Source organism: Neltuma alba, unplaced genomic scaffold (assembly GCF_004799145.2).
Source record: "Neltuma alba isolate B1F8T4 unplaced genomic scaffold, ASM479914v2 tig00004377_pilon, whole genome shotgun sequence".
In the NCBI taxonomy this organism is placed as follows: Eukaryota; Viridiplantae; Streptophyta; class Magnoliopsida; order Fabales; family Fabaceae; genus Neltuma; species Neltuma alba.
This window is the reverse complement of record NW_021633681.1, coordinates 27,845-55,802: the sequence shown is the minus strand read 5'-3', so window position 1 is coordinate 55,802 and position 27,958 is coordinate 27,845. Positions and strand designations below refer to the sequence as shown.

The 27,958-nt window shown below is 33.9% G+C and overlaps 4 protein-coding genes and 1 long non-coding RNA gene across 5 annotated transcripts; 4 read left to right on the top strand and 1 right to left on the bottom strand.

Annotated features, from left to right (window-relative positions):
- Positions 1-497: 497 nt before the first annotated feature.
- Positions 498-1,789, top strand: LOC114744543 (uncharacterized). The gene is made up of 4 exons (XR_003740110.1): positions 498-566; positions 672-909; positions 1,032-1,182; positions 1,674-1,789. It is a non-coding gene; the product is annotated as an uncharacterized LOC114744543 (long non-coding RNA).
- A 2,694-nt stretch (positions 1,790-4,483) lies between these two features.
- Positions 4,484-7,365, top strand: LOC114744542 (cysteine-rich receptor-like protein kinase 10). The gene is made up of 7 exons (XM_028932713.1): positions 4,484-5,244; positions 5,464-5,619; positions 5,739-5,860; positions 5,996-6,206; positions 6,321-6,558; positions 6,734-6,887; positions 6,986-7,365. Exons 1-7 carry the CDS (start codon positions 4,494-4,496, stop codon positions 7,283-7,285), a joined length of 1,932 nt encoding a protein of 643 aa, XP_028788546.1. The 5' UTR covers positions 4,484-4,493; the 3' UTR covers positions 7,286-7,365.
- Positions 7,366-9,910: 2,545 nt separating this feature from the next.
- On the top strand, positions 9,911-10,863 carry LOC114744506 (cysteine-rich receptor-like protein kinase 6). Its single transcript, XM_028932680.1, has 2 exons — positions 9,911-10,343; positions 10,498-10,863. Exons 1-2 carry the CDS (start codon positions 10,029-10,031, stop codon positions 10,861-10,863), a joined length of 681 nt encoding a protein of 226 aa, XP_028788513.1. The 5' UTR covers positions 9,911-10,028.
- Positions 10,864-13,026: 2,163 nt separating this feature from the next.
- Positions 13,027-15,148, top strand: LOC114744505 (putative receptor-like protein kinase At4g00960). The gene is made up of 7 exons (XM_028932679.1): positions 13,027-13,120; positions 13,259-13,408; positions 13,542-13,663; positions 13,755-13,965; positions 14,133-14,370; positions 14,561-14,705; positions 14,849-15,148. The coding sequence occupies exons 1-7, from the start codon at positions 13,027-13,029 to the stop codon at positions 15,146-15,148; spliced, it is 1,260 nt and encodes a 419-aa protein (XP_028788512.1).
- Positions 15,149-17,364: 2,216 nt separating this feature from the next.
- Positions 17,365-27,935, bottom strand: LOC114744503 (cysteine-rich receptor-like protein kinase 10). The gene is made up of 4 exons (XM_028932678.1): positions 27,828-27,935; positions 17,738-18,704; positions 17,509-17,630; positions 17,365-17,409 (listed from the first exon to the last, which is right to left on the bottom strand). The coding sequence occupies exons 1-4, from the start codon at positions 27,933-27,935 to the stop codon at positions 17,365-17,367; spliced, it is 1,242 nt and encodes a 413-aa protein (XP_028788511.1).
- Positions 27,936-27,958: the final 23 nt, after the last annotated feature.

Sequence of the window (27,958 nt, the reverse complement as noted above, 5' to 3'; positions counted from 1 at the left end):
TGGATGTGACTTATAAATAGAATCAGAAGAGTATATATATGTGTATTATGCCTAGAATGGATATGCTTACTTGAAAAGTACACATATACATTGGTTTGGTTGGAACTGAACGTACTACTCTGGAGTCACTGCAATTCGATTTCACTACAATTGAAGCTGCAACAAACAGGTTTTCAGTTCAGAACAGGATAAGTCAAGGAGGATTTGGAGAAGTTTACAAAGCGAGAAATTATTTTATATCCATAATGCAAATGTTAACATCTTTTTAACAGTTACCTATAGTACCCAGTACTAATGACTAGTCCATATTTGAGTAACGCTGCAAATGCTAATTTTTTACTTATGCATGATCTCAGGGTACTCTTTCTAATGGACAGAAAATTGCTGTGAAGAGACTCTCCGCGAGCTCCGAACAAGGCACCCTGGGATTTAAGAATGAGATTTTACTAATGGCTAAACTTCAACATAGAAATCTAGTGACATTGTTGGGATTTGCTTACAAGAGCATAAGAAGATACTCGTTTGCGAATTTGCACCCCACAAAAGCCTCGACTACTTTCTCTTTGGTTTGGCATTTACGTTTGCTCTGAAGGTTTTTTCATCTTTATTTTTCACCAGCATATTTACTGTTGAAGTCTAACACCTTTATATTGTTATTGTTGATTTTGCAGATTCTCAAGATCAACTCTTGTCAAATTGGTCCAGGCGCTTTAAAATCATTGAAGGGGTTGCTTGAGCAATTCTTTATCTTCATGAGCATTCGCGTCTTAAAATTAAATATCATGATCTTAAACCTAGCAATATCTTATTAGATCAAAACATCAATCCAAAGCTTTCCCATCGTGGAATGGCAAAAATGGTGGCAATAGATCAACACCAAGAAAGAACAAGGAGAATGGTTGGGACACAGTGAGTTAGTGAATGCTGAATTCCCCACCCCACTTCATTACTTTGTTCTTCTATTTGTTCCAACATGTAAAATGTTGTTTCTCATTCGCTTATATTGGCTGGATATTTTTCTTTTTTTGCAGCGGCCATATGCCTCCTCAATATGTAAATTTTGGAAGATATTCAGAAAAATCAGATATCTTTAGTTTTGGAGTTATAATGTTGGAGATTATAAGTGGGCGGAAAAACTCTTGTTCTTATGAATTACCCAGCATTAATGGCCTCCTAACTTACGTAAGTTGTTACTTGCTATGACTTTTACCTCTAAAACATATCACGTGACGAATTGTACGCATTCATTATACTACCTTTGATTTTTAATATAAGATCTTGTTTGACTTTTATTTTGGTCTTAAATATAAGACCCTAATCCACTTTGTTTTTCATATTTATGCATTTTTTCCTAATATAGTCCTTCTAACAATGGTAGTTCTAACTAATAAACTTGATTAGCAATGATATTTTAGGAAAGACAACACCTATTTATTACAAATAACTAACTTAATTTCTTTTCTTAATTTTCTCAAATTAGTCAACTAGCTCTATAATTAGGACCAGAGGCAGTATTTTTGTCAAATTTCAATAGATAAATGTTGATATAAATAAGTTGAAGCAGTGATGCCATCGTGCCTCAATAATTATACCATCTCCTGATGCATAGAAAGTTATAAAAAGAAGAAAGGGCAAATATTAATTGACATATGTTTACTCTGAAAACTTTGCAGGCTTGGAACCAGTGGAGGGGAGGTGAGACGCCATTAGAAATAATCGATCCGAAGTTGAAAGAAAGTTGTTGTGAAGCAGAAGTGATGAAGTGCATCCAGATTGGATTATTGTGTGTTCAAGAGAAACCACAGTATAGGCCTCCCATGTCAAGAGTTGTTTCGTATTTAAGTAATCTTTCTGTGGAATTACCATTTCCTCGCGAGCGCGCATTTTATATTCATGGTAGGAGGGACCCAAATTCGGGTCATCCTTCTGCTTCTGCCAACAATTCCATTCCATCTTCTGTCAATGAAATGTCTATAACTTCATCTTTTCCTCGTTAGTATATATGAAGCTTTGTACTTCGGAATCATTGTCAAATTTCCTTCTTACTCCCTTTTTACGCCCAAAAAGACGAAATATTCTGGGTCGATCTTCAAGTGTTGGATCGCAAAAGGATATGAACTTTAAAAAAAAAGAAAAAAAGACTACTTAATTACCTAGATGTTATCTGTATGTGAATATACATTCTTGCTGTACATTTTACTTTATTATTTAAATGCTAAAATTAATGTATAATTATTACAGTATTTTCGTATGTTCCTTTTTTAACTGTGTCTTTTCCCCAACAAAAAAAAAGGTAGTTATGGGAAATGGTAATCCTGATTCCTAATGAAAAATAAAATGACTTAGATCTTGGAAAAAGTTTAAGCAAGTTTGGGTCCCCAAGAATTCATGTATTATTGACAAAGCCCAACTATATAGAAACACAAGAATCAGCCGGTTTGAAAAATGCTACGGTCCAGCCTGGAAACCTACAACAATAGAAAGAGAGGAGCCATTTCTGGCTTTAGCGATGCCTATCACATTATGACCGCATCATTACTATTACGCGCCAGCCTAATAATCTCAATATTATTATGACTGCACGTATCATTATCTGTTATTGAAAACAACACCTTCATTTAATTTTTTTTAAAAAGTTTTTTTGAAAAAAAACTGAGGATGGACTATAATTTCATGTTACATTATTTCAATTTTTAGAGCATTCTTCTCGAAAGAATTTTGAAGTCAACTGCGGTCTATGTACGCTTTAATTAATAAAGTAGTGTTGATAATACATATAGGTGGCAAAGTCAGAATCATTCCGTAAAATTCCTCATCTTACTCCCTCTCGTCTCCATTAAACCAGACTGTATCTTGGTGGTCCACAGCCAATACACATATTCACACTATTTTTCTACCATTTCACTGGTTCTATTTAATTTCTGGTCGTTCTCATGGGGCCTGCCATTTTTGACTTTTTTGGACAAGTCTTCACAAATACCTTCGTCAATTTTTTCCGATGACAATAAGCTAAGAGCATAATATTTGGAATCCATTATAATTGTTCGTAATTTCCACGCTCCTCACGATTCACGACGCCATCTGGGGCGATAATTCAGGTCTGCTACTTTATTCTTCGCAGAAAAAAGAAATACTTATATCAAATTTATTATATTTATTATTTCAAATTTTCTAATCACACAGTTATATATCCGATTTTTTATGTAAATTTATAATTAAATAATACTGCCTCCGATGCCTAATATAAGACTCAACTGGTTAATTTGGGAAGATTAAGGTAATTGTTAAATTACTTAAAGTACTTATATTTGTTGTTTTTATCCAAACTAATTTGCCTCACTTATAAATTGATAATACATAATCTAATGATATATATAAATATTTTAGAGAGTGTTATAATTAAATAATTTAGTAACTTTCTTAATTTCTCTCAATTAGTTTTTAGTCAAATTAGTGAAGAACGTCCTGATTTAATATCAATGGACCTTTTAGTCATTCTCAGCGTGTCTTCCTCGTTACAAGTTCTTGTCTCCATCATGTGAAAAATTATTGTAACAGACCAAGATGGATATCCATTTAATGTAGACTGCCCAGTTAAAGTCTTATTTATGCTAGAGCCCTTAAAAACAAACGAAAATGATCCAAATGCCCATCGTTGCCCCCTTTTATGCTCAATCGTCAGATGTGCGCAGCGATTCTGGTGAGCTTCCGCTTTGGAAATTTGATCTGATTGAGAGACTGAGAGCCCAGAGTGGATACACTGTACTGACTTCAGGCTTCAAGCTTCACGTTTGACTTCAAGGTCCATCTTCTTTTTATTTGCATTCTTAGTTAGTGCTGGTTTGAAGTCACTTAAATAAATATATTTTATGTAAGTCAAACTAAACTTTTTCTCATATACTTACCTCATATTTCGTAAATAATGATTAAAAAACTACTTATAAGACATTCCAAACGGGCCTTTAGTCCTCCAAGAAAAATAACATTAGGTTAATATAAATTTTTATCCCTCAAGTTTGTCCTAGTTTTAGTTCTAGTTTTTCAAATTTCAAACCATAGATTTTGGTTTCTCAAATTTCTTTGTATTTAAAATATTAGTTTCTATAATTCAATAAAAATCTAGGTCATTTTGTCCTTTTAAGGGACCAAAACCTATTATTTAAAACTTGAGGGACCAAAATCAAAATAGAGTAAATTTGAGGGAATAAAGATTATATTAACTCAATAACATTTTTAAGGGTCTTGGGATTAAATATCCTTCCATTTTGTCATTATACATTTATTTTGTGAAAGGAATCGTTTAAGCAAGTTTAGTAAGATCTTCTTTTACTTTTTTCTTTCTATTGGTTTAAATCATGACCTCTAACCAATTCCTCCGATCGATGAGATGCTCCCCAGCTTGCCAGTAAAAGACACCCCCGAACACCGACCATATAGCTATTACCTTACCTTAAACACCTCGAATAATACAACCGACTGTCGTCACAGTTATCATGTTCGTCATTAACATGCCTTCCCACAAAATTATGTTACTCTTTTTCTTTATTAGCTTTCTCCATTCTGCTACTACTCAAGCACAACCCGTCTATACTAACAGCAGCTGTTCTGGCCGCGCCTTCGCTGCCAATAGTTCCTTCCAATCCGACCTCACCAACCTGCTCTCTTCCTTAGCTTCCAACAAAACCGCCAACAACGATTTCTACAACACCACCGTGCACCGCGGTCGCAACACCATATACGGCCTCTTCATGTGCCGGGGTGACGTCACCCTCGAGTTGTGCCACCAGTGCGTCGTTGACGCAACGAAAAATATACGCTCCCAGTGTAACGTCTCCAGGGAGGCCGTGATATGGTACGAGGAGTGTATGGTTCGCTATTCCGACCGCTACTTCTTTTCCTCCGTCAACACCAGTGCTGGCAGCTGCGGGGCCAACACCAACAACGTGGCCAACAACCAAACAGGATTCATGAATTTATTGTCGACAACTATGAACAAGGCGGCCGACGAGGCGGCCAAATCTGGTATGGGGAAGAAGAACTTTGCGACAGAAGAAGCGAGTTTACAGTTTCAAACTATGTATTGTCTGGTTCAGTGCACGCCGGACCTTTCTCCCCAAGGTTGCAGAACATGTCTGAGAGACGCGATTGGGGACCTTTTCAACTGTAGTTTCAACAAGATAGGAGGAAGAGTTTTATATCCCAGTTGTAACGTTCGCTATGAATTGTTCATCTTCTATAATTCTAGTGGTAAGCCAGCATCGCCGCCTCTTCCTGCAATTTTTCCTGCAACTTCTCAAGGTAAATTTAAACTTGCATATATGCTTCTCTTTCTTAATTGTTTGTTTGTATTTTTTAATATTTTTCGAAAGTAAAACTTCTTAATTCTCTACACACACATTACGCCAAAAAATGACTTGGTTGAAAGTGGACAAATCTTCTTACGAGTTACGACTCGCTATTGAGACATGAAAGTGTCTGATGTTTATACAGGAAAAGCAAAGACCATTGTGATAGTTGTGGTTTCTGTTGGTGGTGGGGGGATACTTTTTTCTTTGGTGTACTATCTCTTAAGGAGTTTAATAAGGAAGAGACGGAGGGCTGAACTCAGACAAAAATACTGTGAGTAAATTTTCATTCTATCTCTTTATTCCTGCAGTCTACTTGATAGGAAGTGTTGTGGTGATGTTTTTAATTAATATACATTGATTTGTTTCTTTATTTTGTGTTTATTTGTCTAGTTGGAGATGAAAGCAACACTTTAGAGCCTCTGCAATTCAGTTTGGCCACTATTGAAGCCGCAACAAATAAGTTTTCACAGGAAAATTGTTTAGGCCAAGGTGGATTTGGACAGGTTTACAAGGTGATCCATGCCATATATCGATATAAATTTTGATTGTGTCCCTCTCTAACTATATATATATATATATATATATATATATACCTGCGCGCCCGTGCAAATACAATTCATTTTTAATTTAATCAACTATGATTTTAGGGTATTCTTTCAAATGGTCAAGAAATAGCTGTAAAGAGACTTTCAAAAGGTTCAGGCCAAGGGGCAGCAGAATTTAAAAATGAAGTATTATTAATAGCCAGACTGCAGCACAGAAATTTGGTGACCTTGCTGGGATTTTGCATAGAAGATCAAGAGAAAATTCTCATTTATGAATATGTTCCCAATAAAAGCCTTGACTACATCCTATTTGGTTTGGTTCTTCTAAACTTTTTCATAATTTTTTTATTGAAATTTAAGGTTATCTTTATTTGTATGGGCATGTCCATCGTCACTCACAAAAATAAAAAAAATCATGTGTGCACAGGTTCCCAGGAAAATAGAAGACTAACTTGGGAGGAGCGTTATGAAATCATAAGAGGAGTTGCTCGAGGAATTCTATATCTTCATGAATATTCTCGTCTTAAAATTATACATCGTGATCTTAAACCTAGCAATATTTTGTTAGACAATGAAATGAATCCAAAAATTTCAGATTTTGGTCTCGCTAGGATGGTTGCTATCAATGAAAATGAAGGAAATACAAGGAGAATTGTCGGAACATAGTAAGTTATATTTTCTCTCTCCTTGACATTTACATTTATCTTGCTATAGTTGAATAAGGAAAAATAAGTTTTAGGTGACACCAAAAGGTTGCCTTCCATGTATCACTTAAGTGTCAAAATTAATCTTATCTTCTAATGGATTAAGTTTCATTATTGATATTATTTTCTTTTTTAGTGGTTATATGCCTCCAGAATATGCGATGTTCGGGCTATATTCTGAAAAATCAGATGTTTTTAGTTTTGGAGTTATAATTTTAGAAATTATCAGTGGAAAGAAGAATGCAAGTTGTCATGATGAATCGCAGTATGCTGATAGCCTCTTAAGCTATGTAAGTTATGATAATATGTTGATTTCATTAATATTTCTTATGCAGTCATCTTCATTTGATGAATGGTTGAAATAATGAGTTTTACTTAATTGTTGCAGACGTGGAATCAATGGAGTAATGAAAAGTTGTTCGAGATGTTGGATTCAAATCTAAAAGAAATGGAATCTTATAATGAAGTGAGCCGGTGCATCCAAATTGGATTGTTGTGTGTTCAAAGGCATCCAGATTCAAGACCTTCCATGGCTACAGTTGTTTCATATCTGAGCAATGATTCAATTCAGTTGCCACATCCACAGCAACCTGCTTTCTTTTTGCGCGCTCGAAGGGTACTTACTTCTGCAAGTAGAGAATATAGCTCCATTAATGAAATGTCTATGAGTGATTTCTTTCCTCGCTAGTTCCCAACCATACAAGCCTGTTCTATATTATTTCTTCTTCATCTTGGACACCAAGCTCCATTATGTGTAACATCTAAATGACATAACTTTTATAAGAGTTTTTATATTATACATATAGATGTGTATATTTTCATTACTTTTGTTTAATTTCATTCTGCATAATAAATACGTGATCATTTTTTTGAAGACAAGAATAAATCTTGCCACGAGTTTATAAGCACAATCTGAAACATAAGTGTGGGTCACATGATAATAGGGACGACCAGGAAAAGCTGTCATCAATTGGAGAAAATAATGAGAATAACACCCGACAAGAGCTAAACCAACGTTGGTTTAAACTTGAGGAAAAAGCTCATAGTTTTTTGTGTGAAAATATATAGTAGTATTACAGATTTTCATCAATGGCTGGCTCCGATGACTGCTCTAACTCATTGGCTTAAAGCTACGCCATATATCATTAAGAGCATCATCTACTTCTAAACCCAATCCCAAGCTCACAACTTTGTCTCTGCAACCACTTTAAACTCTGCTCCTTCCGTAAATGCTAGCATAAAAATAAGACTACCACGCTAAAGCAAGCCCTGGAACATCATATATGGGTCTCGTCTCATGATCGGGACTATATATAATATTATAAATTTTTCAGATATATTTTTTACTGTTCTTTTTCCCATCATTTAGAGCCTAGTTAGGTCCACCACCTTCATAATTTGATCCATTCAACACGGCTTCTAGTCTTCGGCGCCACTAGGAGGTAACAGACGTATGTAGTAGGGCCACAATCATAATAACAGTTTGTGATTGACGTCCTTTCTCCCTTGGATGAAGGTAAAACTTCAATAAAAATAATTCAAGACTTGTTAGCTTGTTTGACCAAGTCTATTAGAATCCATTTTCGTACGTACCTGATTAGTTCTTTGACTGAGAATTAATATCTTTGATTAGAGTATTGCTTATATATAATTCGCCAGAGTCAGTATCACGAAAGTTACTCTTCTAAGTCCATAATTAATCTGTAGTTCGTTTAATCCACGTATTAGTTGCCAAGGATGCCTGCACTGTGTAAACTAGTACCGGATGACGCCTTTTGGGGCGTTCTTCTTGGATGACACAATAGGATGCGCCATAAACTAATATTACTCATTATTTGTTATTGAAAACAACACTTTCATTTAATTAATTTCTCAAAAACTAAAAAAAAAACTGAGGATGGACTATAATATTATGCTATATTATTTAATTTCAATTGCGGGTCTAGCTGAATTGGTTTTATTTGGAGCCTTCTCATCAAAATATCTTTTAGGCAAATGCGTACAATGCATGTTTGATTCAATATAATTAATAGTGTCGTGTAGATGACAAGTCTTGGAGTCTTCTTTTTCGATGATACCTTAGGATGTGTCACTAACTAATTAATATTGCTCATTATATATGTCATTTTAATTTTATTTCTCAAAATAAAAAACTTGAGGATGGGCTATCGGATCAAGTTGGGCAGGCTTTGGAGCATTCTCGGAAGACTTTTAAGGTCAATTGCGGTGTATATACGCTTTAACTAATGAATTTCTGTGGATAACAAATTTTGGAGGCTTCTTTTTGGATGACACCTAATTAATTCGGATGTGCCATTAACTAATATTCAAAACAACATTTTGTTTTCACTAAAAAAAATTTTGTTTTAGTTTCCCAAAATAAAAAAAATTAAGGATGGACTATATAATTCCGCGCTAGCTATATTATTTCATTTGCTGGTCAAGCTGAATTGGCTTTGGAGCATTCTCAAAAGATTTTTGAGGTCAACTGCTGTGTATGTACGCTTTAATTAAGAAAGTTGTGTGATAAATAGTTGGGAAAATAAGAATTTTTCTACATTTTAAAAATTATTAGATGAAAATGAACACACATTAATGTAACTATTTCAATATTATGAACAAATTTCATAATTATCAGTTTTTCACGACTGTCCGAGTCTCAGCCCCATTTTTCTTCAGTCTCCCTATCTCAATTAGTAGCTTGTTCACGTCATGAAGTCATTGTATGATGTGCAAGAACTTATGCGGCAGAAACAGGGAAATTTGCTTAAAAGTATTAAATAGCTCAGATATTTAAGAAAAAGGACATGATAACTTGCTAAATATGAAAAAAATTGTAAAATTATAAAAAAAAATTGCAGATTCTAAATTTAGTCTTCTTTTCTAATTTTGGCTTGCAGTGTAATTTCACAATTCTTTATGTTAGATTTGTATAAAATTTCTTGAGAAGTCTTATTATAAAATCCATCCCTATAATATCATTTGGATCGGCAGAATGACACAAGCAAGTGATGTTGCTGGTTTAAAAAAGAAAAAAAAAGATGTTGGCGGCATTTTATTGATCTTTGGGAGTATTAATTAAAAAATTTCTCTGTGTGCTTGGCTGAAATTGATAGCTATAGATGATCTAAAAAAATCTTTCTTGATCTTAAGTTAAAACATAAACTGTAGAAAATTTTGGAACACTCATTTTTCCTACCGAGATGATGGAAAAAAACCTGACAAGCTTGACTTGGCCATTGAGTTGCGCTAACCTTCTCTGCGTCATCATCGGTTAAACTGACCCCCTTTCGCTGCCATTACGATGCCCTTGTTCCTCCGGCGGCCCACTTGCCATCAAAATTCACTTCATCACAAAATTAAACTCAAACTATAAAGCATTATCCTCATCTCAAACGCCATCAATAACATACCCTTCACCCTTAATTGCCATGACCTACAACATTATAATTTTGTCACTCTTCTTCTTCATCGGCTTCCTCCTCAATTCTTCTTCTGCTCAAGTCATAGGTCGTAATGATCTTTACCCTCAGTGCTCCACCGGCAGTAATTTCACTGCCAATAGTACCTTCGACTCTAACCTCCAAACTCTATTTTCTCCCTTAACTTCCAACAAAACCGCCAACCTCGACTTCTACAACACCACCGTTGGCCGCGGCGGCGAGACTGTAAACGGCCTCTTCAGGTGCGTGGGTCCCGTCAACCAGGACATATGCCGCCAGTGCGTAGCTAACTCAATCCTACAGGTAGGCTCCGTATGCCGATTTTCGAAGGAGGCCGTAAACTTGGGGGGGGGGGGGCGGTCAGTGTTTGGTTCGCTATTCCAACCGCAGCTTCTTCTCCACTGTCGATACAAGGCCTAGACTCCGAATGTTGAACCCTAACAATGTCTCGAATCAGGCTGGATTCATGAATGTATTGACGATTATTATGAACCAGACGGCGGACGAGGCTTCCAAGTCTGCTGTGATGAAGCAGAAGTTTAAGACGAATGCGGTGGTGGTAGAGTTTCAAACTATGTACGTTCTGGTTCAGTGCACGCCGGACCTTTCGTCGGCGGATTGCAGAAGGTGTCTGAGCGGAGTGATTGGGGACTTTAGATGGTGTTGCGATGGGAAGATCGGAGGAAGAGTGCTATATCCGAGTTGCTTCGCTCGTTATGAATTGTATCGGTTCTCTAATTCTTCTACGCCTCTTCTGCAAGTAAAGCTGCCGCCTCCTCCGGCTCTACTTCCTGGTAAGCTTCATAATTATATGCTTTTCTGATTTCTTTTTTTCTAATTAAGTAAATTAGAGTAAATCTATTCATGAAAAAGATTAATTATATATGCTGATTTCGGGACCAAAATAGTCATTTCAAAACATGACATTAAAGAAGAGCAACCGTGAGTCCTCATTAGAGGCCTATCGAATCAATGAGCTCCAAGCGCTGAGCGGCCAAACGGTGTCGCATCATCGACAGTGAAACGCTGAAAAGATTTCTCTCTCCATCCACGTGAAAATTGATGCCCCATCTCCTTTTATCCTCTTAGGCTATAGTCACTGCCCTTTTCTTTTTTGTTTGTTTTTTAAAACTCACTCACTTTTTTTATTTAAATATCTTTATAATTAAAAAATTCAAACATAGCAATTATTTTTTAAAATTAACACATATATATACTATATGCGCTATAAAATTATGTTTAGACGAAACTTAAACCTTCTACAATATCTTACAAAAAATGTTAACTAACACACCTATAGATCTTACACAAGATAAGATGCATCTTGAAATACTCTTTTGGTTCTATTTATAAGGCACTTCCAGCATGTTTCACACAGACCAAAAAAACTTTAAACTTCATTAACTCTCATTTAAAATTTAGTAACTTTTCAACTTTATCTCTATTTAATATATACTATACCTCATGTAGACAAAGTCAACACAATAATAAATGAGGGGTAAAATTGTACATCTATACAAAAAATTTCTCTCAGTGCCTATAAATAGGACCAAAAATTATCTTCTCTCTCTGCCCTATAAATAGGACCAGAGGAGTACTTGTTAAGTAGCGGCAGCGTTTGACCGCTGAGCACCGGCTACTCATCCATTCGAAGAAAACCTAATGCAGACTCGAGGAACCGTGAATCTCTTCACCCTTGTCAATGAGCGCATACGGAAACAGTTTCAGTGCTCATTATTTTGAAGAGTATCATATGTTCATCAAATTTAAATTATTCATATTTCATTTAGATAGTTCAGATTATTTTTATTTTTATTTATTCAAAATAATTATTTTAATATGTATAGAATTTAAAATAAGGATAATCTCTTAACTATCATTCTTTCAAAAAAATAGTTTTTTATTTAAAAATAATTAATTAAATATTTTAAATTTGAACCATCTAAATGAGATATAGATAGTCCAGATCTGATGATGTTATCGTACTCATCAAAGTGATGAGCACCGAAACTAGTTCCACGCATGCGGTGATTCGTAAGAACCACTTTTCGGTGTTTATCGTTTTGATGAGTACCTTAAACTCATTAAATCTAGACCGTTTATATCTTATTTAAATAGTCTAGATTTGATTTATTTTCTATTTTTATTTATTCAAAATAATTATTTTAATATGTATAGAATCCAAAATAGAGATAATCTCTAAAATGTGATTCTTTCAAAAAATAATTTTTTCTATTTAAAAATAAATAATTAATAATTTTAAATCTAAAATATTCAAATCAAATATAAACGGTTTGGATTTGATAAGCTTGGAGTGCTAATCAAAGTGATGAGCATTGAAACCGGATCTGTGACTCATATGGTGCCAAAAAAATAATTATTATTATTTTTAAAATTTTTGGGGAGTAGGGAGGTGGGAGGAGACTATTCGTCTATAAGATTGCTATGAATGACCACAAAAAATAAATCATTATCCTCGACGTGTTCAGATTTAAGTTGGGGCTCTAGCCCACATTCTGTATAAAAATAAATAAATCACTGTAAATATTTAAAATATTGTTTTCAAAAGTCTCATGCTCATGACCAATTAATGATTTAGTTTCTTATAGATTGTTTTTTGGTATATGAAAGATACGTATATATAGATTGAGGACACAGTCAAAGAAGTAAAAGAAATAATTTTAATTTATGATGGAAGTAAAAGGTAGAAATTAAATAGTATATCATTTTGTTCATAAAATAAAGACGCCGCAATTTATTAAGAAGTTTGAACGTGCTTTTTCTGAAAAATATGCATTTGAGATATCTTAAAATATCAAGGGAGGAAGACGAAAATTTATAGGGGAAGCATTTTTTCCGCTGAAAGCAATAATATTATTTTAAATATTTTAACATTTATTTGGCCAAAAAAAATATTTTAACATTTAAATTACTTAATAAATTTTATATCCACGAAAGGCCTGTCCCCGCAACTCAATTTGGAATCATGTGTGAAGAGAATCATATGCGAATGCGAAACGCAGAAACAACTTCGGTTTTGCCGATTTTGCGTCTTGGTGTTCCGCCGACACCACTTTGGGGTAATTCAAATGATTCATGTTCGATCCTGTTTACACATGACTCAAAAAATTGACTTGCTTGGAGGTTAATAAAGACTCAAATGGCTTTTAGCTCTAGCTTCAATATATAGGCTAATTATTTAGAGACATGGTGATAAGGAGTGACATTGAGACGCGGAAATATTCTATATACAGTAAAAAGGAAAAGGCGATTAAGGACTATTTTGATAGCTGTGGCTTCTCCTGTTGGTGCCATGACACTTTTATGCTTCGCCTACTATTTATCAAAGAATCAGATAAAGAAGATACGTATGGCTTTTCTCATGCGAGAGTACTGTAAGTAATTTTCATTCCATTTCTTCACTACTCACACAGTCTGGCTAGCTAGTTGGAGAGTGGCGATACTTCTCGTATGCTTTAATATCATGGTTTATTTGTCTAGTTGGAAGCGAAAGCAACACTTTAGAGCCTCTGCAATTCGGTTTGGCTACGATTGAAGCAGCGACAAATAAGTTTTCAAAGCAAACTAGTTTAGGTCAGGGTGGATTTGGACAAGTTTACAAGGTGAGAAATGCCGTCGATGTGTAAATATTGTGATATTTATACTATTGGTTATATTGTTTTTCCTGTTTAATTTAATCAACTATGACTTCAGGGCATTCTTTCAAATGGCCAAGAGATAGCGGTAAAAAGACTTTCGAAAAGTTCTGGCCAAGGAGCAGAAGAATTTAAGAATGAAGTTTTGCTAATAGCCAGGCTCCAGCATAGAAATTTGGTGGCCTTGCTAGGATTTTGCATAGAAGAGCAAGAGAAAATTCTCATTTATGAATATGTTCCCAACAGAAGTCTTGATTACTTCCTGTTTGGTTAGACTCTTCTAAACTCATTTTAACTCAATCGAAATTTATATACATTCGTGTTATCAACATTTGACACTCGCTATCTCATATATGCTAAAGTTAATTACTTGCTTTCAATTATCTTTGTTTAATTTGTCAGTCTAGTCATTAACGATAGCTTTATATATGTATAGGTTCACAAGAAAGCAAAGTGTTAAATTGGGAGGAACGTCACAAAATTATTGGAGGAGTTGCTAGAGGAATTCTTTACCTTCATGACTATTCTCGAGTCAAAATTATACATCGTGATCTCAAACCTAATAATATTTTGCTAGATGATGAAATGAACCCAAAAATTTCAGATTTTGGCATGGCTAGGATGGTTGGATTCAATGACATTGAAGGAAGTACAAATAAAATTGTTGGAACATAGTAAGTTATAAGATTTCCTTCAAACTCTTTTACCTCTATATCATGGCATGGCTGAATAAACAAAAATAAGCTTCTATGATAAGCCCACATAAAAGTTCGTCTTTCATTTTTTTTTCCAATTTAAAATGTCCAAGTGTGTTGCTTGTTAGCTATAAGAACAAGATTTATGATTGATATATATTTTTTCCAGTGGTTATATGTCTCCAGAATATGCAATGTTTGGACAATATTCTGAAAAATCAGATGCTTTTAGCTTTGGAGTGATAGTATTAGAAATTATTAGTGGAAAGAAGATCACAAGTTCTCCTGATCAATCTCATGGCCTCCTAAACTATGTGAGTTAATTATTGTAATGCGTCTATTACACTAATATTTCTTATGTAATTGTCTCAGATTTGGGAGAGATTATTTTAACAATATTGTGTGAGATATTCATAGGGTGGTGATTAAAATAGCTGAGTCCACTGAATTGTTGCAGGCTTGGAATCAATGGAAGGAAGAAAAGATCTTAGAGATCGCGATACTGGATTCAAATCTAAATGAATCTGAATCGTTGAATGAAGTGAACAAGTGCATCCAAATCGGGTTGTTATGCGTTCAAGAAAATCCAGAAGCAAGGCCTTCTATGGCTACAGTTGTTTCATATCTTAGCAATGATTCAATTCAATTGCCATTTCCCCAGGAACCTGCTTTCTTTCTGGAGGGCCAAATGGAGCTTAATACCGACAGTAAAGAATCAATTAATGAAATGTTTATAAGTGAATTCCATCCTCGGTAGTACGAGGCTTTTATTTCATCTTGTCCTTTGCCACCAAGACTCAATTTGGTACCTTGTTAATCAGAGAACAAGTATTTTTATGTTATTGTACCCAAATGACGAGATTCAACATAAATGGTAATGTTGATATTATTATTCAATAATATATTTTCCAATAAAAGGGCGGTGATTAAAATAATTAGCTAGACTTAATAGTTACAGGCTTGTAATCGGTGGGGGAGGAAAAGTTATCAGAGATATAGGATTCATGGATAAATATTGAATTCAGATCATATAATGGAGTGATTAGTACATCGTCGGGTTGCTTTGTATGCAAGAAAATCCAAATGCAAAGTCTTTGTGCCTGGCTATAATTGTTTTATATCACAGCAATTATTTAACTCAGTTGTCACTTCCAGAGCAACTTTTTTTTTTTTTTTTGCATTGTTAAATGGAGCTTACCAATTGATTTGTGAGTAAAGAATCATGCTCTACAAATGAAGTCTCGTTGAGTGAATTTTTTCCTCACCAGTAAAATCCTTTTATTTCTGCTTTTTCTTAAATGCAGATGCTCTGCTTGGTATCTACGAGATAAAAGTATTGCGCAAATTTATAAATACAAAGATAGAGCCTCTTAATGGACGGCGGAAGAAAAAAGGAGCCAAAAACAAATCCCAATCTGAAATGATCAAATTTATATTGTTATTGCACACATATTTTCAAAACAAAATACAAACCATCAATTCCCAGAGTAGAGAAAAACAAAAGTTGAAGTCTGATCTACTCCGATCTAACGAGGAAATAGTGTACTCTTCGACATTTCATTGATGGAATATTGATTGGGGTTGGCAAACTGACCCTCCATTTCTATAGTGGTTGCTACAGGTTCCATTTGACTATGTATGAAGAATGCTGGTTCTTGAGGAATTGGTAATTCAATCGAATCATTACTTAGATATTGAACAACTTCATTCATGAAAGGCCTGACTTTTGGATTTCCTTGAACACACAACAAGTTGATATGGATGCATTTGATTATTTCACTGTGTGACCCAGCTTCTGTCAGATTTGGATCCAACCTCTATCAATTTTTCGTCCCTCCAATGCTTCCAAGCGTGCCATTATGTCAAATCATAAATTCAAAATAGGGCCCTACTATTAATTTGATTATAGAATATTGTTAACATAAGCTCCAATGACTGCATTGATGCTTGTAAAGATGACCACGATGAAAGGTATGAGATGATTATTTGAGAAATATTGAAAGTTTCATACTCACATTACTTAATAGTCCATCAGTATATTGAGATTCAGGATATTCATGATGAGAATTTATATTCTTCTTTCCAATAATAATTTCTAAAACCATCACCCCAAAGCTGAAAACATCTGATTTCTCTGAAAATAGTTCAAACTTAATATATTCTGGAGACATATGACCCCTGCAATAAATACATAAAATAACAAATAAATATATCAATATATCTTAGAATATTAGCACCAATCAATTTGAGCAAAATCTTGTGCCAATATTTAAATTCAGCAGCAAAGTACACGTGCAGGATACACAGGTACCTCCAGAGAAAGACAAAAATAGAAGAAAAAGAGAGAGAACTTACAGTGTTCCAACAATTCTATTTGTGTTTCCCCTCGTTTCATTAATACCAACCATTCTTGTCAGGCCAAAATCAAATATTTTTTAATTCATCTCATCATCTAACAATATGTTGTTAGGTTTGAGATCTCGATGTATTACTTTAAGACATGAATGTTCATCGAAATAAAGAATTCCTCAAGCAATTCCTCTTATAATTTTATAGCGCTCAAGCGAATTTAACCTTCTTGGCTTTTGTGAGCCTATTCATAATTAAATTACTTTGTGAGTATTAAATTAAATGACAGATATTTTCACCTCCAAGAGTAATGAAAGAATGGATAGTACTACTTATGGTCCTAATTATAAGACCTCATTTGTAGTTTACAAACACGATCTTATAATTATGACTGGAAGTAGTATATGAATAAAAAAATTGAAAAAATGGTAAGATGAGTTTGGTTAGAAGAAACAAACCAAATAAAAAGAAATCCAGACTCTTGTTGGGAACATATTCATAAACAAGTATTTTTTCTTCGTCTTTCAGGCAAAATCCTAATAGTGCCACTAGGTTGCTATGTTGAAGTTTGGCAATTAATAAAACCTCATTCTTGAATTCTAATAAGCCCTGACTAGAATTTTCTCACAATCTATTTACAGCAGTTTTGCTGCCATCGGGAAGAATGCCCTGAAATCATAAATAATCAGATAATGAGGGAGTGGGAAATACATGCAATTAATGATATACACAAGCACACACGTTGATTTGATTGCATAATTAAGTTACCTTGAAGACTTCTCCAAATCCACCTTTGCCTATTCTATTTTCACTTGAGAACTTATCTGTTGCAACTTCAATTGTTGCCAAATTGAACTGTAATGACTCTAACACAGCTCCTTCACTTCCAACTATAGATAAATGTACATTTCAAGGTAAGTACACTACAACAACATGGTTTTTCTCGCAGTTGCCTGAGTTTTCTTTCTTGTTTTCTCAAGGAAACTAATGACATCACCTTCAGATGCCGTGGAGGGAGGCTGGTCGCCCTTGTAATAAAATCGGTCTTCTCCGAATCTCAAATTGCAGATCAGATTCTGAATTGTTCCTCCGTGTAAAGCATTTTCTTTTGAAACAAGAAGATTCATGATGCCATATAGACACTTGCTACAGAATTGTCGGGACAGATTCGGCGTGCACTGTACAAGAGTGTACACCGATCCCCCACTAAAGTTTGCTTCCTTTGTCGCAAATTTCTTGGCACCTGGCGTCGCCGCCTCCATCACCGCATCATTCAACGTCTTATTTAATTCTGCGTATGCATCTGGGTTTGGAGGGGGTAGCATCTCGCCGCATTGTGTTGACATTGGTTTACGGAGACAGCTGGTTAACAACGCTCTGCTAACTGTCGGCAGTTGATCGAGGGTGGAGAAGAAAGAACGGTCGGAATAGCGGAGGGAGCACTGGTCGTACCAGATGACTGCCTCTTTGTTGTAGGGACACTCTGAGGCCATTCGATTTATGGCGTCCTGAACGCAATCTCGACAGACCTGAATGGGGACGTCACCTCGGCACATGAACTCTCCATATACGTTGGCAGAGCTGGTGTTGAAGAATTCGGGAGTATCACCGCCGGCGGCCTTTTCATACAAGATACCGAAGAGAGTGTTAAGGTTGAACTGGTAGGGGCTATTGGAAGTGAAGTTTTTATTAATTGTGCAGTTGTGGTCAAAGCAAGCAGCGATGTGGACTTCAGAAGAAGCCAGATCAAAGGAGGAAAGAAGCAGAAAATAGGATAGCAGTTTCAGAAATGGCATATCCATATTCCTGCCCAATGCTTCTGCAGGCGTGGCCGTGGCTTCTGCTAAATAAAGTAAAGCAAAGCTTTCACTCGGTTGGACCTCTAACGCTACAACCGCATCTTCCCATCTTCTTCCCTTCTCATTATTGTTATTATTATTTTCCTTTTGATTGTTAAGTTTTAACTGGAACGAGAAGTATTTTCTATTGTTTATACATGATGTTTCCCCCAAAAAAAAAAAAAACCAATTTATGTTCTTTGTAAAATATTAAAAATAAAAAACTGAAACATTTCATGAGTAGTCATATATCAGAATGTCTTTCATTTCGCATGTAGAATAAAGCTAATAATAAAAAGCAAAAGGGCAAAGAACAAATTAGAAAGACAGAGCATTATTAGGGGTATTAAAGGCGTGGGCCATTAGAGGCCAATAACCCAACATTATTCACGGAAGAGGAATTTCCGTGTGATTTTCATTTGCCAATGTGAAAAGGTTCACCATGCCACGACTTTGCTTGAAAGAGCCTGCTGTACGTTTACACCCGTACTATGAGTGTTTTTGGATCCAAAAAGGCAAAAACCAAGATTTATGATCTACAAAACAAGAAGAGACCAGAGAGAGAGAGCAGCCAAGATGCTCTGTTTCTACCGGTTTTAATTTCACGCAAGCAGAGCATTTAGGATCATGAGCTTTCTCATGTAAGAAATCAGCACATTAGATGGCAGTCCGAGTAAATCATATTCTTTACCCTCAATGGATGGTTAGTTCTGCCGTCTACCATTATTAATGGAAGAATGTTTTACAGTAATTGAAGAAGGGAGTGTAAGCGGCGACCTTGTTGCAGCCATTGTTTACAAAGATCAGAAAACTTATATGCTCTGGCCCATGCAGGGGACGCGAGCTTGGACCAAAATGGAAATCGAGCCCATGCAAATCTGCAATTACGCACCGTCGTAGTGCACGTGTTAGACGTATACCTTGGAGGCTGAGAGAATAAAGAGGCCGTTACGTGAGAGAGAGGGGTGTGGATTATGTGCGAGTCATTCTCTCTGACACTTCTGTTGTGATTTGTATTCCGTTGAGTAATTGTTCATACACTGTGAACGAGTATAGCTATTTCAATGTATATCTATCTTCAGATTCAATTCCATCTGTGAATTTGCAAGAGTCATAACATTATATTGTCCACAAAAATAAAGAGCAATAAGACGGTTCATAATCATAATGCACCGTCAATTTTAGCACTGTCTCACCACCAAAAAAAATTGAAAAAGATGGAAAAATCAATCAGAGAAGCTTATTATAAGCAATTGAGAACACACACACACTTTCATATATAAGAAAACCAAAATAGCCTCTTAATGGATATCAGAATAAAACAGGGGGCCGATTGAAAAAACAATCCAAATTTAAAACAACTAAATTTTTATTGTTCTAGATTTTCATTCAAAGACTACTGAGGAGAAATGTTCAGCTAAGAATAACAAATTCAATTTAAATTCCAGTTATTAGCTTTTTTGCCACATATATAGTGCTTCCGATTTTAATTATAAGATTTAGTTTGTAGAATGATCTGCACTACAAACTAGCTATATCTTATGGTTAGAGTTTTGCCCCCCAACTATCTGTTTTAGATATGCATAACTTTCTTGAATTATATGTTGGCAAAAAAATTCTTGAGTTACACGTACCAAACTTTCAAAATGCATGAAATTGAATGATTGATGATAACAAATAAAAACTCAAAATGTATACATTAATTTGTTTATTTACACTTGTGCCATTTTAGATTTGGGAGTGTTTGAATGAAAACCAAACTATAGTTTTAAAAATAATTTTACGATATACCAAATAAATATGTAAAAAAATTTATCTTAATTTATAAAAAATATTTTTTAAAAATATTTTTAAAGTAGGGAAACTTAATTTGAAGGTCCTTTACAGTTTTTTTTTTTTTTGAATCAGGTCCCTCTTTTTTTTCTTTTTTATTGAATCCTTTGACCTTTTACCGTTGCATCCGTGAGTCCTTCCTGTTAAATATAAACTGACGGTGTTAGAAATTTCCGTTAATGGCCCTGAAGTTTTCCTCTCTCTTTCACCGTTGCTCAACATCGACTCCATTTCATCCCCACCAGTCTCCCAACATACAAGTGGCTCACCATTCCTTCCAATCTCTCCATACGACCTTCCCTCCGCCTAGTCGAAAAGTCACCTACACACTCTCCAACCCAAGCTCTCCACTTTTGACAATGATGCTCGCTTGCTCACTCTCTCTATCTCTACGTATATGTGTATATATATCAGTGAGGTTCAGAGTGAGAACTGTTTCTTATCGAGCTCATGGCTTGCTAGTTATCCACTCATCAACCTTAAGTGAGAACCGTTGGGTTGCCATTGAAATTCTTAGCGAGAGCCACCAGAGCTAGTTATGCACTCATCACCTGTTCTTGATGGTGACTCTGTTATCTGTGTTGGAGACAGAGCCAAACAGAGCATTTTAATAAAAGTGCTTATTTCATGTTGAAGATGAAAACTTGGGTTTGCGGAAGCACAAGTTTGTTAAACTAACCATATGGGGGCCACGCTCTTATGACTATCTTAACCGAGAAGGGCATCCATGAGAATCAATGGGGAGGGAATAAAAAGAGATATAATAACGTTTGGCCGAATTTGTGCCCGAAGCCTCATGTTGTTTTTATGATAAAACCCATGCTTATGATACCTCCTTGGACGACGAAGATTCTTATTTGTCTCCATCTCCATAAGCTCACTCCCCAACTTCTGATAAAATGCCCCCGGCGTTTATGTATTTAATCAAAGACATAATGCTTGTGCTTTTCCTATCTTTCTTGTGATTTTTTAGGAATTTCTCGCCCATTTAATTGGATAGGCTAGTTATATTGTTCAACCTTGCACGCAATATCACTTTTAATCAACAAAAGTGCTTATCCAGCCCCATCTAGATGAATCACAATTAGGTCGCGGGCGAAGGCGGATGATGATGAGCAAAGGTCGTCATATCATCGGGAACACCGGAGTGATGAGGTTGCAGCTACAGCGCAGGAGCAAAGCTGGTTTTGGCCTTTGGGCTGTGGAGGAAACGTGCCAGTGGAAGATGTCATAGAGAGGCGGGAATGAATAGTGCCATTTGCATGTGCGAGGCCGAAGGGAACGAGGTTGAGCAATGAGTGAGAGAGAGAGGGGGGGGACAGCTCGGTAAATCTAACGGGAAGTTTTGACAGTGTTAGTTGTATGTAACAGCACGGCGCGATCAACTTAACGGTAAAAAGTTAAAGAATTTAATAAAAAAGAATAAAAACTGAGGTACCTGATTCAAAACAGAAGAAAACTGCAGGATTGTTATAAAATGGATCCAGAATAAAACCATAAAAGTAGAATAGAGAAAGATAAAGACAAGAGAATAAGAGAACTTTTATATTTCTTCACTTGCACTGCAACACAAATGGCATGCTTTATTTATAGACATAGTCTTATACATAGATTACAATTGTCCTTAAATGACAAATAGTAGATAATCAGTCCCATAAATATAAATGGAGGTGAGTTACAAGAGTGAATGGATAGTGAAGGAGTAATGGATAGTAGAGAAGTAATGGATGGTAGAGGTAGTGGAAGTTACTTGGAGAAGATGAAGAGGAAGGAGTAAATGGACATCCACATAATATTCACAACACTCCCCCTTGGATGTCCATTATACAAATATGTGCCTCGTTAAAAAACTTAAACTAGAAAAAATCCTGTGGGATAAAAACCTAGAGGAAGAAAACGAGTATACATTTATCGATATACTATCCAGTGTTGCCTCATTAAAAACCTTACTAGGAAAAACCCAGTGGGATAAAAACCATAATCAAGGAAAAAAGAGTACATCATGTGTTAACTTCCCTTCTTAGTAACATGAATCGATATCTCTGAATCTACAACATCCAATACCATGAACAAGCTTTTCAAATATCATACAAGGAAGTGACTTGGTGAACAAATTTGTCAGATTTTCGTTGGAACGGATTTTCTAGATATATATTTCACCATCTTTTGAATATTATGAAATATTTCATCTGGAATAACCAACATTTGGATCAAAAAGGAATTTACAACCTTTATTTTAGTGTCTTCGTGTTGATGAAGAACTATATCTTACTAGTAAGTTAACAACAAATGATATGTCAAGTTATAAGTGACTGATAAGATATGATATGATAATTCTGGATATATGATTTGGTACTTCTAGACCAAATAGTTCTTCATCACATTCTTGAAATCTAAAAGGTTCTTTATTCACCTCCACAAATCTCACAACTATCAAAGTATATAATGGATATGATTTATCCATATAAAAACACTTTAAAACCTTTCTTGTATCAATTATTTGATACACAAAAATCTTCATTTCTCAAGTATGCAATTTGCAACTTGCGACAAAACTTTATTCTTCCCAAGTCGTTTATGTCAAATTCTTTCTTTAAGCGATCCATAGCTTTTGTAAGCTTTTCAGGAGTTCCAATAATAATATTTATGTTATCAACATAAACAAATATAGCAAACTCATTTTCAGATCTTTTTATAAAAATGCAGGGATAAATTAGATTATTTTTATATCATTTTTTAACCGATATTTACTTAATCGGTTATATCACATACGCCCTGATCGCTTCAATTCTTATAGAATTTATTTAGCTTAATTAAGTATTGTTCTCAAGAACTTGAATTGTATGCTTCTGGCAAGTGAAATGCTTCAGAGAATTTGATATGTTTTGATCTAGAACTATAAAATGATGATACATACTGAAATTATTTTAATCTTCATAATATTTCATATACTGAAAGATTTTCTTATATATGCTCCTGGCATATTTTGGATCCTTCAAGGATTATCATGTAAATTTTTACTATTTAATTATCCTCATCTATGGGTCATCTAACATGCACATTTCATAATGCCAGATTATTCAAAGATGTAAAATTATATCCACCACAAAGTAATATGTCTCATCATAATCATTTGTGAAAATTGATATTTTCACATAAACGTCCATATATTCTATAGAAATTTTATATTTCATGTGTTGGGATTGCAGGCCTATTTTCACATATTGAAATAATATTTTCATCACGTCTTTTCCCTTTTCTTCTTGTTCTTGTCCAAATTTATATATATTTTGTATGATAGATCTATGTGTAAGATCCTCTTTTTATCACGTGATATTCTTATAAAAATCATTGTCGACAACTTTACCTTTTCGGTTCTATTTTTTCTTTTGTGACATAACTTGTTAAGATCTCTTTCTTCCTTTTCAGGTACTTGAACCTCTTCTGGGGTTTTACAATTAGTTATGTTTTGACACTCTTTTAGAGTATATGCCTCCTCAATATGACTTCTAAGTTGTATGCTTCTCTTTATTCAATATATTTATATTGGAACCAATTAACCTCTCATGCTTCAGGCATGTCTCATTTTTATTTATACTAATTGGAGCATTTTCAGTTGGAGTAAGAGATTTAAAAATTTTCATTTAGGTTAGTAAAATATTTTGTAGCATTTCATGAATGCAATTTTGATGAACTTCTGGTCCATATATACTGATATATTTGAGGATCTATATTTGATAGTAATAATGTATTCCATGTGTTCTCTTTTCCAGCTACTCAATTTCTCCCCCTCATGTTAAGAAAATTTTGTCGAATAACAGTCAACTAGTTATGCAGTATAAGTCTCTTAAATCTATTTGTTTCTTTTAGGAACATTGTTTTGTTCCATTTAGAGACAAACAAGAAGAAGGAGGTTCTTACCCAACATATGTCTCAACTTTCTTTTGATATTCATCTATATGCATTGTGGTGGATTGATAGGAATAAATATTACACATTTTAATTTTTTTAGATGAAAAATATCTGGCTCCTGACCAAAAACCAATTTTATTGGGGGAATTTTGTTGCCTTGATGTCTATAAGTGTTGCAATATATTAAATCAAATATGCCAACACTAAAATGAAAAATTTGTTCTCATAAATATTGATCAAGCTATTCACGGAGGCATTAACAAATGATTTTGCTAGATCAATTTGTTAAGCAGGCTTTTTAACATTAAAAGCCTGATATATAAATTCACCAGCATCTTTAAAATCAAGTTTTGGAAATCACATAGTCTAGAAATATTTATCTAGATAATCTTGCAAACTTCAGGCTGCAAATTAATGTCAATCACACTTCAGATGCATCTATCAAATATTAAATACTTGTATGGCTTATGTGCTTCTAAATGGGCCTATATATATATATCCAGAAATGTAGCGATCCATTCGAAAACAAAACATAACTAGTGATATTTTATAATCAATTTTCTTTGAGAACAAGCAGCACATACGAATTCTTAAAAATGTTGGCTATTAGGAAGAATTTTCTGGTTTTTCAATGGATATCAATACATAATCTTCAATAATCATATAGTTTAAGATGATCAAACAAGTCATGCCAACAATAAATCTAATTATGTCAATTTGGTTTACTATACCATGTTTCGTTACCAATAATAAACTTTTCAATATAATATATGATATATGATTGATGATATCCATTTATGAAAAATATATCCAATATCAACTCATACTTGTATTCCAACAATCTTCCCTTCAGATTGAGTCATTCAAACATGATTCTTTTATTCATATATTTCATAAATGGTTATGAGCATATGATGGGTTAAGGTCAATAATTTGTCTTTTGCTTGGAAGCCCAAGTATTTCATAATTCATATATACTTTATCTACTCATAAAAAAAAAAACAGCATTAGTTCTTCTGGAACTATATTAATACTATTGCATCTAGTTCTTTAGGAACTATATAATTTAAGAGGAATACGAAAGACAACTCTATTTCAATATATCATTAATATAACAACAAATAATTATAAGTATCACATATTTAACTTGCAAGACACATAGAGAACACACAAAAATGATGAAGAATATTTAAAATGGACTTTTAAAAGTAAAGTACAAAGAAGACTTAATGTTCAAAACTTCTCAATATTGATCAAAGTACTATAGACATTTAAAATATTCAAAACTAATATTGAATTAGATCATATAAATAAGATGTAAATAAACAAAATATAACTAGTAACTTTTGGGTCTATTTGATCTATTTAGTTTTATATCACAATATCAAATTCTTATAACAATTTGTTTCTCACAAATCACAATAAATTTAAAGACCGATAAAAATTAAACATTATACATATAACCTTCTAGGCATATACTTATATGTTTTTGATTTTTATATATACTTTAGGCATCTATCTTTCTTCACAACTTATTGGCTTTAGGCATTAGAATTAGCTTCAATATTTTCATAATATCACATGGTCTTTTTGATTCTACAACTATTTTTTTAACATTTGTTTTTCAATTAATTGATACACATTTGTCTATATGACTTCTGGTCATATTATAACATTTGTTCATAATTTTATCATATTGATCATAGGGCTATTACTAATTCTTCTGTTATGATTCAATAGTCAAGCCTCAAGATTATTGTCCTTTTAGTTATCAGTTCTACTAATACAATGTTATCATATTTTTTTATCACTCTTATGGATATATTTTTTGCTTTCAATAGCACACCATCAATTTTCTCAAATATTAGTCTTTCAGACTATAACAAAATTTTCAGAACTATGAAGTTCTTTTGTATCATTTCATTTTTAAACCATCAATCTTCAGGACTTTGATATAGATTATCAAATTATGACAATCTTGTCATGCCATCTGTTACTACCACAAGATAGTCTTTTATCAAATAATTATCAAAACGTGATGTGGCTTCTGGCATCTAATCCAAAATTAAGAGTACAATGGCTATTAGCCATTCGTTTATATATTTAACATTTTACTTTCTAAGACGACAATTAACCAATATCAGAGATGATAATCATATATAGTAATTTTATAGATGAACATAAACCTCATAGCAAATCAAGAAATATAAGGATAGTAGAATCATGAAAATATAAGAAAAGTAAGAAATAAAAATAAAAATTTTCATATATCAATATGATGAATAAAATATTCGATTGCCAATGAATTAATATGGTTAATATGCAAAACCATCATTTGCTCTAAATAAATTGGAGAAATCTTACCAAACTGTTCGGATCAAACTATCTTCATTCAACGAACAAAACATCAACGTGTATCAACTAGAAGCCATGAACTTAGATGGTAGAGTCTCATGCTGATAATGTGTTATAAAATGGATCCAAAATGAAACCACAAAAGTAGAATAGAGAAAGATAAAGACAAGAGAATGAGAGAACTTTTGTATTTCTTCACTTGCACTACAACACAATGGCATGCCTTATTTATAGGTATAGTCTTATACATAGGTTACAATTATCTTTAAATGACAAATAGTGGATAATTAATCCCATGAATGTAAATGGAGGTGAGTTACAAGAGTGAATGGATAATGGAGGAGTAGTGGATAGTAGAGAAGTAATGGATGGTGGAGATAGTGGAAGTTACTTGGAGAAGATGAAGATGAAAGGATAAATGGACATCCATATAATATTCATAACAAGGATCTTCATATTAGTTTTCCCTATCCATTCGGTAGAAAATTCAAAATTTATCACTAGACGTCAGGTCCCCTACTCCCCTTCGTGGCAGCTGCTGAAATAATGAAAGTATTGACTTGCCTGCCTCCTTGATTGTGCTTGACTAGAGTGTGACAGAAAAAAGAATTCTCATAAAAACTCATGGGTATATTTCAATAAACTTATTGATATGTTTCAATATTTTAGATCATGCCTTAAAAACAACTAAAAATAAGAAAAGAATATTAACAACTTTTTTTTAATAAAAAGTTCATATAATAAAGAAATATAAATGTATCAATTATAAGTTTTATATAAATGGAATATAAATTATAAATAACTATTAATACTTTAACTTAATAAAATAAGAAAAGTAAATAAATATTGCTCCTCCTATCCTTAATGTAAAACCCATTTAACTAATTTGATTAGATTAAGGAAGTTAGGTAAATTAGTTAATTATAAAAAAAGTGACACATTTTTCCTAAAACGCCATAATCATCTTTATTAATACCCCTCTCTCTCTTCTACTTAATTATGGTTGAGGAAATATCCATGGGGATAATTTAGAGAAAATTGATAAATATGAGAAATGGGTCTTATATTTAGGACCAAAACCAACTCAAGAATTGGGTCTTATATTAAGGACTGGAAGAGTATAAGTTTTTCTACAACACACACGCTCACCTTTTTTCTTTTTGGATACTTCCATTCATTTTCCAACAATTTGGTCTCCATTTCATTGACTGGGGTTAGCCTTCCATCACCATCATCGGCAAACACCTTCACACCCATTACAATAATTCTAATTCAAAACA